The following is a 15,711-nucleotide window of genomic DNA, read 5'->3' on the forward strand; positions in this document are numbered from 1 at the left end:
TGGACCTTCATTGGATTGTCTTGTACTCAAAGTTGAAATGAAAAAGAACAGATGTTATCCTTTGACACTGATACAAAATGATCAGGTTGTACTGAGAGCAGGTATTTCTAAGTCTGCTTGGATATGGCACAAGAGACTAGGCCATCTGCATTTTAGAGGTCTTCAACAGCTTAAGAACAAAGAAATGGTGCATGGTCTTCCAGTTTTAGAAGAAATGGATGAAGTTTGTGAAGGTTGTCAGTTTGGGAAACAGCATAGAAAGTGGTTTCCAAAGAATCAAGCGTGGAGAGCAAGTAAACCTCTAGAACTGGTGCATGTAGATCTGTGTGGTCCTATGCAGAATGATTCTCTTGCGGGCAACAAATATTTCATGCTTCTTGTAGATGACTGTACAAGAATGATGTGGGTTTATTTTCTGAAATACAAGTCAGATGCATTGATCTGTTTTAGAAAATTCAAGTCCATGGTGGAATTACAAAGTGGTTTTAAGATAAAATGTTTGAGGAGTGACAGAGGGGGTGAATTCACATCTTGTGAATTCAACAAACTGTGTGAAGATGCAGGGATTCAAAGACAGTTATCTATGGCCTATACTCCACAACAGAATGGAGTGGTAGAGAGGAAAAACCGAGCTGTGGTTGAGATGGCAAAAGCTATGCTTCATGACAAAGGACTACCATACTACTTATGGGCAGAATCTGTACTCACAGCTGTCTATATATTGAACAGGTGTCCTACAAGAGCTCTTGGAGAAGTAACTCCATTTGAAGCATTCAGTGGTCGAAAACCTGGAATTGCACATCTTAGAATCTTTGGTTGTTTGTGTTATGTACACACACCAAATGAGTTGAGACAGAAACTAGATGCAAAGAGTGTCAAGGGCATATTTGTAGGTTATGCAACCTGTGAAAAAGGGTACAGAGTGTATGATCCTCTTAGTAAAAAGCTTATACTCTCAAGGGATGTTGTGTTTGATGAAAATGCAGCCTGGGAATGGAAGACAGCTCCTGAGAACTATGTAACTGTGTTTAATCCTAGTGAGTTATCTGTGCTGCCTAAATGTATCTCATCAGAGACAACTCCAGAGGAAAATGATTATGTTTTGTCACCAAATCTGGCATTTTCTCATGAATCTGTAAGTGATGTGGACAGCAGCATGAGAATGACTCAAGCCTTTGATCACACTCCATTGAAATGGAGGAATCTAGATGATGTCTTGGCACAATGCAATCTTTGTATTATGGAACCTGAAAAATTTGAAGAGGCAGCCAAAGATGAAGCATGGATGAAGGCTATGAAAGATGAACTGTCAATGATTGAGAAGAATGCAACATGGGATCTGGTGAACAGACCAAGTGATAAACCCATAATTGGGGTTAAGTGGGTGTTCAAGACCAAGCTTAATCTCGATGGGACAGTGCAAAAGCATAAGGCAAGATTGGTAGCCAAAGGATATGCTCAGAAACCAGGTGTGGATTACAATGAAACGTTTGCACCTGTAGCTAGACTGGATACAATTCGGACTCTAATTGCTTTGGCAGCTCAGAAAAGTTGGAAATTATACCAACTAGATGTGAAATCTGCTTTTCTGAATGGAGTACTCGAAGAAGAAGTTTATGTAGAACAACCAGATGGTTTTGTGATCAAGGGGAGTGAAGACAAGGTGTACAAGCTTTATAAAGCTTTGTATGGTCTAAAACAGGCGCCAAGAGCCTGGTATAGTGAAATTGATACCTATTTTGCTCACTGTGGGTTTGTGAAAAGTCAGAGTGAAGCTACTCTTTACATCAAAGCAAGGGGAGGAGAAATTCTGATTGTTTCAATCTATGTGGACGACATAGTGTATACTGGGAATAGCACTGAGATGTTGAAGGAGTTCAAGGAAGACATGATGACAAAATATGAGATGACAGATTTGGGGCTCCTTCACCATTTCCTTGGTATGGGAGTGATTCAAACTCACACAAGCATATTTATCCATCAAAGGAAGTATGCTGGTTCTTTGTTAGATAAGTTTGGTTTGAATGAGTGTAAATCTGTGTTTACACCACTGGTTTCATCAGAGAAGCTATGCAAAGATGATGGCAGTGGTTCAGCAAGTGAGGAACAGTATCGAAGAGTTGTTGGAAGTTTGTTGTATCTCACAGCAACTCGACCAGATATAATGTATGCTGCAAGCCTTCTAGCTCGATTCATGCACTGTCCTACAAATAAACATCTTGGAACAGCCAAAAGAGTGCTTAGGTACATCAAGGGAACTTTAGATTATGGTCTGGAGTATGTAAAGGGAAAGAATGCAATGCTAATCGGATTCTGTGATAGTGATTGGGGAGGATCTGTTGATGATAGCAAGAGTACTTCTGGTTATGCATTTTCCTTTGGCAGTGGAGTGTTCTCATGGGCCTCAGTGAAGCAGAATTGTGTAGCACTCTCTACAGCAGAAGCAGAGTACATCAGTGCCTCTGAAGCAACTGCTCAAGCCATTTGGCTTAGATTTGTTCTTGAAGATTTTGGTGAGATGCAAACTGAAGCGACTCCAGTACACTGTGATAATACAGCAGCAATTGCAATTACTAAAAATCCTGTTTTCCATCAGAAAACCAAGCACATTGACAGAAGGTATCATTTTATCAAGAATGCACTCCAGGAAGGGATAATCGATTTGGTGTACTGTCCAACAAATGAGCAGGTGGCAGACATATTTACTAAGGCTTTGTCTAAGGATCGATTCAACTATCTTCGAGATATGCTTGGTGTGAAATCAGCTCAAAACTTAAAGGGGAGTGTTGAACTATAAGTATTTGAGCTGAAATGTTTTAGAATAAGTTTTGTTTAAATTGGTGAATCCACTTGTGCAGGATGAGGCAAAGTGTAAATGTCTAGTTTTGTAAAAAAGGCCATGAGTGCCATGTGTTGGTAGATCCATGAAATTAGAGAGATGTGTGTCTAGGATGAAATGTAGTAGTTTATGTGGTCCCAAGTTAAGGACCTTCAGTTAATGTAAAGCATGTGAGTGCTCATTTTCTAAGATGAGTAGCAATATTCCTCTGTAAAGCTTTCTGCAGAGAGAAGAACAAGAAACCGTTCGCTTTCTCCAACCTTTGTTCATCGTGTGTTTTCTGTACAGCTCCATCTTCATCAAAACTCTCATTGAAATCAAGTTACACTAACATGGTATCAGTGTCAAAATAGACGATAATTGTACCCACCGCACCAGCTAGCTTAATGTCTGAACCATCCGAAAAGGAACTACAGTATACGATCTTCCCCTTAATTTTATCTGCGTCTAGGGTCTCAGGTAAACACTCGCTTGCAAGCTCTGAGTTTATACCTTTGGAGTAGTTTGCAGCATCTCCTCCCCAGATTAAGGGATATGACTTCCCGTTAAGGCCAAAATTGTTAACCGAAAATCCCTTCATTTTCAAACAAATTGAGTTTATATAGGATTAGTAATATGACTTAATGATACATGATACATCTAAATATAAAGTAAGAATAGAACTAGGTGTACCAACACTAAGGGAGAAATTCTTAGTTGAAACCGGTTGCATACCATACCATCACTTGACCAATGAAATGATGTTATGTAATGAGAGAGATCGACTCATAGTTGTATACAACCTGTGCTAAGGCAGTCTTTCATCTTATTGAAGAGATGGTATATACTAAAATGATCATTTGAGATGGTATACAAAAAGCAAAACTCCAATACCAATGTAAAAAACAAGTTTCAAACTCAGAGTAAACTTGCCCATTCCCAAGAACTGCTTTCGCAACAAATCTTCTGTCAATGGTGCTGGCAGCGACAGTAGAATCCAAGGAGCATAATTGCGAACACTTGTCGGTAAAGGCCCACTGTTTCCTGCCGAACTTGAGGTCAATATACCTGTTTTCATGGCGTGGAAAGACCCGATAGCAATGGGGTCCTTCGGGTATGGGACTGGATATTTAGAGCCAAGTGAGGTTGATATAATGTCAACTCCATCAACTATTGCATCGTCAAATGCAGCAAGGATATCGGCGCTAGAACAGCCTCCTAAGCAGCAAACTTTGTACACGGCAATTCTAGCATTGGGGACTCCACCTCTTGCAGTTCCAGAAACTAGCCCAAAGTAACTTGCTTGCACCTCCCGGCCTGCAGCAGTGGAAGCAGTGTGGCTTCCATGTCCTATGGAGTCTCTTGGCGAATGGGGCTCGCTGCTGTCATAGGCGTCATCGGCATTGTAATACCGGGCTCCAATGATTTTTCTGTGATTTGAAGTGTTTCATTAGTTGTGATCATGATCAGTTAACCAAAGAACATATCACATGCACACAAGAATGTTTGAGTAAACTTATCACACCCAACAAACACAGTTTAGCTCCGTTCCTGAATTATAGAAATACAACTGTCCTGAGACTCACGACCTAGTGTTTGAACTCCGCTCAATTAGGGCTTAAATTCATTTGAATACAAAGCGTGGGATTAAAGTCTTTAAATGAGACAAAAATTTATAGCGACCCCTTATCCATCGCATATAGGCTTTAAGGATATCGTGATACATATAACGCTCGGTTTCTGGAACAAGGAGTAGAAGGAACTGAGGCGAAAGTATTATAAACAACCGGTTATATTACGAGACAACTAATGATGTTCAATGCATTAAAATTATTTTTATTCAGGGAGCAAGAGGGCTCACTTGTTGCATGTGAAGTTGGCACCTTGGCATGCACCCTTCCATTTTGAAGGTGGAGGGCCGAAATCTTTGTCATTGAAGCTATCAGATTCTGGCCAGATTACTTTTTTTTTTTTCCTTTTGGATTGAATAAATTAAACAAGAATCAAAGGACAAAAATAAATAGAGTTGTGCTTAGAGAAAAAAAAATGCGCGAAAATCATTTTCCAAACATTCTACTACCTTCCTCTCTTGGCCATGGCAAGCTACCATAAATGCTGCAAGCAAAGCTGCATAAGGAAGAAAATGCAGCATTCGTTTCGTCATTGGTTCCAATTCAGCTTACGCTTTACAACTTTCCTGTCTTTGATAGTAAAAGTTCAATTAGGGTATTTTATAAGCACAAAACTTGAAGATTGTAATGTCCACGGACTGCAGATTCCCCTTGTACAGCTCAATTAGTGTAGGGCAGGTTCTATTTTTGACATTGTGGCCAAAAGATGGTTGAAAAACCTAGGTTTGAGGACAATGTATTGCCTTCCATTGGAGCTCATTATTTTAGTTTCTTCTTGTTCCTTTTGTTTAGGGCTGGAAAAAATTACCAAAAATCCCAAACCAAACAAAAAAAATCCCGATTCCAAACCAAAATTTTCAAAATTTTCGGGATGAAATACCGAATTGATCCCGAAATTTCGGAATGAAATTCAGTATTGTCTACTCAATTTTTCGGTAATTCCATACCAAACCGAAAATAAGTATTATATATGTATTATATTTATATATATACAATTATATTTATATGTATAATTATATAATTTTGTATGTATATTTATACACACACACATTTGAACGGTTGCTAACTATGAGTAGTAATATAATTGGTGTGGTCTACAGGTAGTAACCATAACCATTTATCGCCACATTTGCAGGTACAAACCTCCCACAAATATGTCTATTTCTTCTATACAAAATCAAAAAATTGTATTGTTAGTTTTCGAATATATTAGGTTTGAAACTTATTTTTTTGTTTTTTGGGTTTTGTTACTTATTTTATTTGGGTTGCATGTTAATTTAACTTGGTATGAATTATTATTATTTCAATTTGTATGAAATTTGGGAATACCAAACCATCCCGGAATACCGAAAATATTTTGGGAATCCTGAAAATTTGGAATACCAAAATTTTGGTTTGAGATTGGTCTTTAAATTCCCGTCCCAAAATTTTTTTATTTGAGATTCGGAATTCTATTTTCGGTTTGGAATTCCATACCGAATCACCCTACTTTTGTTTGCTCTCGCAGATTATGAATAGAGTGTAAGTACAATTAGTTGGTCATAAAATAATAAAACACATCAGTCGCATAAATCAGTACAATCACTCTCTCATAAAATAACTACAGAAAAAAATTCCTTTTGGGTTCATCTTGTGGCTAAACTCAGATCTAGATCTAACAATTTTTTACACGACTTGTTAACATGACACGAAAATAACGGATTTTGGGTCAACACGATAACTAATCGGGTGATTATCGGGTCACACGATAATAACCCGTTAATAACGGGTTCTTAACAAGTTTACAGGATAATGACACGCGGGTAACCTGTTTCGACACGATAAGAAAAAAATTATTTTGATGATTTTAATTTTTTAAACTACTAAAAAAAACTTACTATAAAATACAATAGACATAATGAATATGTATATATTGTTTATTAATTATTATTCTACATAAATTTTAAAATGTAAGCTTTATTTATTTATTTTTATAGTATATTATAGGCAAAGATTGAGATTAAAAATCATAAAACACATTAAAAATACCAAACACGTTAAAAAAATTATAATAATTAATTTACATGTGCAAAAAATATGAAAAAAATTATGTAGACGCTCGTAGTTGCATTATCTACGCTTTGAGGATGAGTATATAATCGTTTGAATTTTTAAAACCATACAAACTCTCATGAATAGTCCTTTTAAGGGAGTTCAAAATAAACAAAATTCATAATCATTAATGTATAAGTCTAAAAGATGTGACACACCCCGATCCTAGAATCAAGGTGTGTTGGCCGTCACGTGAGCGTGACGTAACCAAAAGTGCGACGCGGAAGCAAAAAGGATAGACGAAAATACGAATGAATAAAAACCAACTACTAACAATAATATCCAACTAGTATGCTAGAGTGAGTTTAAGTGTGAAACACACATAATCAGAACATAAGTACTAGGTGCAATCAAGTAGGAACATTACTAATTTACAACACCCAAAGGTGAGTCCTACATGCAAGTAGTCTATCAGAACGCCATGGGAAAATCCTCGTGAGCCACCAACACAGCTAACTAGAACCTGGAAGGGCGCAAAACAAGATTGAGTGGGTCAGTAAAACAAAGCTTTTCGAAAATATTTTGTTTAACAACATTTCTAACCCCTCACTGTAAAACCTGTATACTTTCCCAGAAAAATAGTATAATATGCATATAACTCTTCAAATGTCTCAAATCACAAATCTTTATCCAAAAACCAGAAAGTATGTCATGCTATAAGCATCAATAACAGAATAAGGATGCATCAAAATAATAGGTGAAATAAGGAATCAACCGGAGACCCTGCAGTTGTCCTGTACGGTCAATTCTATAGCTCAATATCCAATCCAACCGGAGTCACTACTGTGACCTGTACGGCGCTACTCTGCACATAAATCGGAACTATCTAAAGTAGTCTGTACGATAAGAATGGTGTAAGAATACGCTCTAGTGCTCTCTCATCAACAACTGTATAATAATCTAAAATCACCTATAAGTCGAAACCACCTCTAATGGTCTGTACGACATGTCGGAACTCTCTAATGGTTTGTAGGACATGCACCTACTTGGATCCAAGGTGAGCGTGTGGTGCGGGGTGAATAATATAAGAACTAACACCAGGGGTGCAGGTTATGAGCTCTCAACACAATTCACATCATTAATAAACCATAAGAACAACATAAAACTCACTTGATACTCACATGTGCATCCACAACACCATTTCACATATATGCATCAATTACTAATTCATATATTTCATATATTATGCATGCATGGCATTTTAAAACATACTTTCATTTAAATTCAAGTTCTGGGAAAAATCAGTAGTATATAGGTATATACAGAAAATAACTGCCCACTCACTGGTATGTCGAAGGGTCGTAACCCCCGTGACGCCCTTGAACGCGCTCATCCTCGAGATAGGTCTCATCTATATGCGAAACAACTGAGGAAGTTCGATAATCCGGCCAAATTTGAGAAGCTTCGTTCTCGGTCATCCGACGTCCAAATTCTACCAACGAAACACCCCCGAAGCTCGTGAGGACCACCTTGAGCTTGCTATGGTCGTCCAATTCCTTCGATTCTTCTTCTCCAAGCTTCCTTAGAACCTCACTAAGCCTCCTATGAGCTTCAAATTCCCTTTTTAGTCTCCATCGGTGAAGAAATGGGCAAGCTCCTCCTTGTCCATACGTGCACAGTGACAAGGTGCAGAAAATCGAGAGAGAGAAGAGAGGGAAGGTCCACGGGAGAGAGAGAAGACAAGTTTGAGTGTGTGTGTGTGTGTCCACATTACTCCCTTAGCAACCGTTAAAGGTATTTTCGTCATTTCACATCCCTAATAAATGTACCTTCGAGACGGGCTGTGACAGATGTGAAAGCATACTAAACGTTCATAATTGCATCCTCAATGCTTAGACGATGGTTACATGGTCGTTTAGATTTTTAAAACCCTCTAAATCTCATGAACAATGTTTTTATTTGAGTGCAAAATTAATAATAATTATTGTAGAAGTGTGAAAAATGTAATCACTCGTAATGAAAAGTTTTATAACTTTCAAGAAGGGATCAACTCCGAAATTTAGTATGTATATACTAATTTAGTATTATGTTTTACATTTTTTTGGGTCAAATTATGTTCTTCATTTTCATTTTTATTGATTTAAAATATATTTTTCTTAATGGGTAACGGGTCGGGTCATATTACCTGTTTACTTTAACAGGTATTACACGACATGACCCGTTAAGCTATTGGGTCTGACATGAAAACGACACAAAAACGACACAAAAACAAGAATACGACACGAATGTTAGGTCTACTCAGACCACTCTTTATAAAATAGATTAAAAGAAAAAAAATAAGAGAGAAAGCAAGTTTACCCTTGAAGGTGGAGGAGGGTATTTATGCCTTGAGAGGAGTCCTCGTCCGCAGTGGCGAATCTTGGAAATGATATTAGGGGGGTCAATAAGAATAGTGAGCACAGCGGGTAATTTTTTTTTTACCAGAAATAACATGCATATCGCCATTTCATAGAGTTTTGGTATACCTAAAGTCATTTGGAAAGGCATATTGCACACCTGTTAATGTATGCAAGGGGCAGCACCCAAGGTATCTATGGACATTCACCGAATCTTGGTAGGCCTGAAGTCAGTTGGAGGGCATGTATGAAGCCAACTCTAATCTTCAAAAGAGTAACATCCAAGGTATCCATGGACATTCACCGAAGTTCGGAGGGTCAGCACCCAAGGTATCCATGAACATTCATAGAAGTTTAGGGGGTCAGCTGACCCCCCTTGTCCCTCAATGCATCCGCCACTGCTTGTTCGGGTCGTGAACCTATACTGTAGGTGAGGTGAAAGTTGTTTTGAGGAACTATATCATTTGGTATTGATTTTCTAGGGTTTAATATAGAGTTAAGTGCCGATTTAATCTCTTAATTATCACCTAAGTGAAAATTAAGTTCCTGAATTATTTTTTGAGTATAATAAGTAACTAAATTCATTAAAAATTGCTAATTTATCCCTACTATTATATTTAAATCTATTTTATCCAATTGTTTTATCAACTTAAGCCACTTGACACACTTTAGAGTTAATACCGTTATTTTCTCGCATATAAGCCATATAGGTTACGAATCTAATGTCTAATTTACCATCCGAAGCTAACTCCATACACTATTTCTTTATGGAAAATGACCAATCTACCCTCCAATATGTATCACATGCAAGTAACGTGACTTAAATTGACGGAAAATTGAATATAGTAGCTTCGAATCTAATACTAGGGATGTAATTGGCAGATTTTTATAATTCAATGACTGATTTTTTTAAAAAAAATAGTTTAGAGACCTAATTTTCACTTAAATGATAATTCAATCACTAAATTGTCAGTTGACCTTTTAAAATATTTTCTACTAAATTTTAACAATGATGCTAGTTCCGGTTACGTACAAAAATTCCATGTTGATATCTTGTGATGAGTTTATCAAGTTGATTGTGTACGTAAATTCCTTTAGTATTCTTAGCAGTATCTATAAATTATGATATTTTTGTGAATTTGAAGTTTTGTACTAGATAAGTACAAGTACTATCGTCTGGAAGTATTAGCTCTTTGAATGACAATTTCTCATCCTTTAGGCCATGACGTACGTAGGTGAATAGTAAGTAGGTTGGATTAGTATTAACACAAGAACACGATCTTTGAATGACACAAACTGTTTTACTGGTTTTGTATGAAAATGGTCCATTTCTTTTACATTTGTAATTCAATATTGACATAAAACAGAATGTTACAATCCGAACTCTTGGTAAATTTGCGTATTATACACGTTCATTTTGATATTAAACCGATAGATACATTTATAAACTCGGGAACATCATACGTAAATCAAACCATAATTTACAAAACTTCTTAACACTGAAGATGGAAATTTTTTGAAAGAGATGTGATAGAAGTAATAAAAACAGTTATTGAGCTCTCTTTATTCTTCCTCGGGATTCTGCTTTCTCAATATTTTATTTCCTTGATTCCCACATTGTTGACATTCAGTACATCATGATTTAAGTTGACATTCAGTAAATCATGATTTAACAGCCTGAAAATGTGAAAGTTTGGGAGTGTGCATATATTGGCAGACAAGATTAACAGTAAAACTGAGATCAGGACGAGTCCAGGTGAGATATTGCAGAGCACCAACGAGGGAACGATACTCAGAAGCATTGGCACATAAGGGAGAATCATGATCAAGTTTGGAGGTGCTGAGAGGAGTACTGCAAGGTTTAGCTCCAATCATGTTGGCCTTGGATAACAAATCCAATATGTATTTGGTCTGAGAGAGAAAGATACCAGAAGAAGATCTTTTGACTTCAAGACCAAGAAAATAGTGTAGCGGACCTAAATCCTTGATGGGAAACAAGGAACTAAGTTGCTGAATAACTTGTTTACAGGCAGTAGAATTTGGACCAGTAACCAAAATATCATCAACATAGACAAGAATGAAAATCATATCTGAACCCTTTTTGATAAACAATGAATGGTCACTGGGAGATCCAACAAAGCCAAGAGAAGTAAGAGCACCATGAAGCTTGTCATACCAAGCCCGCGGAGCTTGCTTTAAACCATACAACGAACGATGCAAGTGACAGACATGAGATGGTTGAGTTGAATCCTCAAATCCAGGAGGTTGCTGCATGAAAACAGATTCATTGAGTGTCCCATGTAGGAAGGCATTACTGACATCGAGTTGATTCAAGAACCAATCAAACTGAACAGCAAGAGTGAGGATGAGGCGAATGGTGATTGGCTTGGCTACCGGACTGAAGGTTTCAGTATAATCTAGACCTTCCTGTTGATTGAAGCCCTTGGCAACGAGCCGAGCTTTGTACCGGTCTATAGTGCCATCGGGCTTTCTTTTGATGCGGAAGACCCATTTACAGCCAACAATATTCTGTGATGGAGACTGGGGAACAAGAGACCAAGTTCCAGTTTTAATGAGAGCAGCGACTTCCTCTTGCATAGCTTGGCACCAATGAGGATATTTTGAAGCTTGGAGATAGGTTTGAGGTATGTAATCCACTGAGAGATGAGAGGGTAGAGGGTGTTTAGTGGCAGTGAGTGCTTTTGGTTTGAAAATGCCAGATTTGGATCGGGTTTGCATCTGATGGGTGTTAGGGGGTTGAATAGGAATGGAAGGAATGGAATCTTGAACTGGCACTACAGGACTAGAGTGAAGAGGTGGGGAATTGTTATGGGAGAAGATGGATGGTGAATTGGAGGAGGATCGAGGCAAAGTGGTTGTAGGACTAGAGGATGAAGAAATAGGAAAAGTAAAAGTAAGGGTTGATAGTATAGTAGGCCTAGGGGGCAGGGAGGAAGCTGAAGGTGTGATGGGGGAGAAATGATGGAATGGAAAACTGGATTCATTGAAGAGGACATGTCGGGAAATATACACTCTGTGGGTAGCAGGGTCAAGGCATTTGTAGCCCTTGTGATTTAAACTGTATCCAAGAAAGACACAGGCTCTGCTTTTAGGATCCAGTTTTGATGAAGAATAAGGCTTGAGCCATGGGAAGCAAGCACAACCAAAGACCTTGAGAAGTTTATAGTTTGGAGCTCGATGATATAGAGATTCCCAAGGAGACTGTCTGGATGCAGTGGGCAATCGATTGATAAGATAGATGGCAGTGGTGAAAGCCTCCACCTAATAGATGTGGGGTACTTTGGAAGCTGTCAAAAGAGTGCGAGCAATTTCGACCAAGTGACGATGCTTGCGCTCTGCACACCCATGTGCTCCAAGAATTGAGAGAAACGATTGCTCAAGTACTTTCCACCAGAATCAGATCTCAAAGTGATAATGTTTGTACACAGAGAATTTTCAACCAGAGATTTGTATTCCATAAAAGTTGACAGTACATCAGATTTGCATTTCAAAGGATAAAACTAGCAGTATCTAGTAAAGTCATCCATAAAAATGATATAATACCGAAAACCTTGAGAATAAGCTAGAGGTGATGGTCCCCAAACATCCGTGTGGACAAGTTCTAGAGGTTTGCTAGTTGTACAAGATGTAGATACAAAAGGAAGCTTTGAGCTTTTAGCCAATGCACAATCTGAGCAGAATGACTTAGTTGTATTAGCCAAAACAGGAATACAAGATTGAGAAGCAAGTTTATGAAGAATCTTGACTGATGGGTGACCCAATCTTTGATGCCAGACATCCTTAGAAACTTTTGCAGTAGCTGTGAGAGCCTTATGATTGCCAGTTGCAGATGAGGGAAAATGAAAAGGATAGAACCGTTGCTGAACAGGACCTTTAAAACGCATCCTCCCCGAAGAAAGATCATTCACAGTGAAGTGAGAGGGATAAAGATGCAATGAATAGTGATTATCAAGCAGAAATTGATTCGTAGAGAGAAGGTTATGTTTCAAAGCAGGCACATAAAGTACTTTATTGAGTTTAAAAGCACTAGTAGAAGTATGCAAAGTAGTAGAACCAGAATGAGTGATGGGCAAACCTTTGCCATCACCAATATACACTTGTTCTGGACCTGTGTATGCTTCAGGGTTTTGCAGAGATGCATAGGAGTTGGTCATGTGTGATGTGGCGCCAGAATCGACAATCCAAGTAGGATTAGATGAAGAAGCATTAGCAACCATCGCTGCAGGAGAGGATTTGCCACTATAAGCGAGATTGAGGCGATGAGGACAATCACATGCTTCATGATCAAATTGATGACAAATCTGACAAGGTTATTTCTTGGTGTAGGAAGAAAAATTGTTGCGACTTCCACGATTATAACGCTGATTATTGCCACGAGGAGTAAAAGATCTCGGATTGTTAGAAGATCTGTAATTGCCACAATTGAAATGACCGCGATTATGAGAGCGATCCATCCCACGACTTTGATGACTGAAGGGAGAATGAGAATGAGCCACAAAAGCCTGAGAGTTAGGGTTTGATGCAGGAAGAGGAAGAATGCCTGCAGAGGTGTTAAGAGCCTGAAAAGAGGACATCTCAGAGATACTTTTCTTGCGAGTGGCTAATTGAATCTCTTTGCTAAGAAGCAAGCCATGTAATTCATCAATTGTTGTAGATCCAAGACGAAATTGAACATCATCAACAAATGAGTCATACTTTGAGGGAAGACCGTGGAGAGTGACAGAGATCAGATCGGAATCGTCAACCGGAGAGCCAGCACTCGCAAGAGCATCAGCAATTGCCTCAATTTGCTGAAGATACTGAGCAGCAGTGGAATTTCCTTTGGTAAGATTACGAAGTTGAGAGCGAAGCTCATGAATATGAGACTGAGAGGCCGTGGCAAGTCGAGATTCCAATTTCGCCCAAAGATCGCGAGCTGAATTCACACCAACAGTATATGGAATTAGGGATTCCGAGAGCGTGGAGTTGAGCCAGATGAGAATATTTTGATCATTCTCATACCAAGAAACATAAGCAGGATTAAGAGTGCGATTTCCTGAGGAATCAAGAAGAAATTGAACCGGTGTTGTTGTAGAGCCGTCAATGTGACCAGTCAGGTTGTAGCGGCGAAAAATCGGAGCAAAGAGAGCACTCCAGGTCAAGTAATTTGTGGTAGTGAGCTTGATTGGCACCATGGATCCAATATTTTGGATTGTGATTGAGGTAGAATTTGAAGAATTAGGGTTGGGAGATTCAGTCGGAAGGGGATGAACTGGAGAGGCCGATTTCGACGAAGGAGACGCCATTGTCAAAAGGATGAGGAGGAAAGAGAGCACGATCACAGATCTTCAAACACGAGCGAAGAATCGATCAAGAACGCAGAAAGGGGAAGCAGAAAAGGTAGGATCAAAGAACGGGAGTCGTTAGACAGAGAAGGCGATTGATACCATATTTGGTAAAATATATTTTCATTTCACACTTTGATAATGTTACAGCTTAGGTATATATATACAACAAACTAACATGTTATCTTAACCACTAAGCTAACAACTAAGAAGATTCATTTACAATATTGCCCTTTATAGCATGAACCCCATCATTCAATACATCTGAACCAGATTTGATTGGCTGGTTTGAAACCTTTGGGTTTATGTGACCAGACCATAAGCGAATTCAAGGTCTGCATGCTTCTTTGAGCCCACGACATGTGCTGTTCATGAGGAAAAACAAATGGTAGTTCACTAGAGAGATGAAATTAATAACGCATTCAAGTATCAATTCCTATGCAATGCATTTTATTCATATGGATTAAAACTTATAAATTAGGGAGATTAATGCATCTTTTAGTCTTGAAGTTTGCTAGAATTTCCATTTATTCGTGATTTATAGATGCATAACCATACCCTTGTAGTATTAGATATTGACTCAAAAGCAGATTCTTAAATTTTCAATCAATGACTGTGAGACCATCTTTAACATTTTCAGTTTACAAAATTTCCATCCATATCTATATCTACGTTGTATTACCTAAGCTTAATAATCGTGTCTATTAACTATTAGGCACTGATAGTGCTTTTAGCCACTACATTTTGTGCCGCTATTGTTACTGCTTATTGTTGTTATTGTCTTGTGAGTTAGTGGTTCAGAGGTGTTAGCACAATCCCCCTACTCGTCGAAAGCACATGATGTCTAATTAGAGTTATGGACGCAATAGCAGCCTAGATTGAAGTACATGAAAGGTAATGATTGTATGTTTCAGACAAAAAATTTATTGGGACGAAAATGGAAAGCCCGCTGTAACCATTAGTACATTCTCCTTTGCAAGAGTGCATTTAGTTTAGTTTGTTCATACCTGTGGTCATGAGGGCAGATTTGATGGCAGCAGCAGACCAGTTTGGATGAGCGGCCTTGATATATGCAGCAGCACCACTAACGTGAGGGCAGGACATTGAAGTCCCTGAGATTATGTTGTATTTGACACTTCTTGTGTCGGGGTAGAAATCTTCAGAAGATGGTGCCACAGGAGACCAAGCAGCAAGTAGGTCAACACCGGGGGCAGTCAGATCAGGCTGTAGTGTAAACATTTATCCACATTCTCAACATATAATCTATGAAGATCTGAAGCGCATATATATATATACGTTTGTGTGTGCGTGTGTGTGTTGGGTCCTCTTGAAGAAAACGATGCAATATATGGTGCCATCGCATCCTTGTCAGTCTCAGGTTCGGAAACCAGAATTGTTGCAATTGGATTCCTGAAAAAAGTTGACATTGTTAGTTTATGAAATAGACTTTGACCAAAATATATATATATATATATATATATATATATATA

The 15,711-nt window shown here is 38.3% G+C and overlaps 1 protein-coding gene and 1 pseudogene across 1 annotated transcript; both read right to left on the minus strand.

Moving 5' to 3' along the window:
• Positions 1 to 3,161: 3,161 nt before the first annotated feature.
• On the minus strand, positions 3,162 to 4,915 carry LOC139196816 (subtilisin-like protease SBT4.5). Its single transcript, XM_070823160.1, has 3 exons — positions 4,899 to 4,915; positions 3,693 to 4,248; positions 3,162 to 3,413 (listed from the first exon to the last, which is right to left on the minus strand). The coding sequence occupies exons 1-3, from the start codon at positions 4,913 to 4,915 to the stop codon at positions 3,162 to 3,164; spliced, it is 825 nt and encodes a 274-aa protein (XP_070679261.1).
• Positions 4,916 to 14,426: 9,511 nt separating this feature from the next.
• The window catches only part of LOC103437078 (subtilisin-like protease SBT4.3), a 32,567-nt pseudogene continuing 31,282 nt past the window's right edge, over positions 14,427 to 15,711 (minus strand).

The sequence above is a fragment of the Malus domestica genome, chromosome 06, assembly GCF_042453785.1.
Source record: "Malus domestica chromosome 06, GDT2T_hap1".
In the NCBI taxonomy this organism is placed as follows: Eukaryota; Viridiplantae; Streptophyta; class Magnoliopsida; order Rosales; family Rosaceae; genus Malus; species Malus domestica.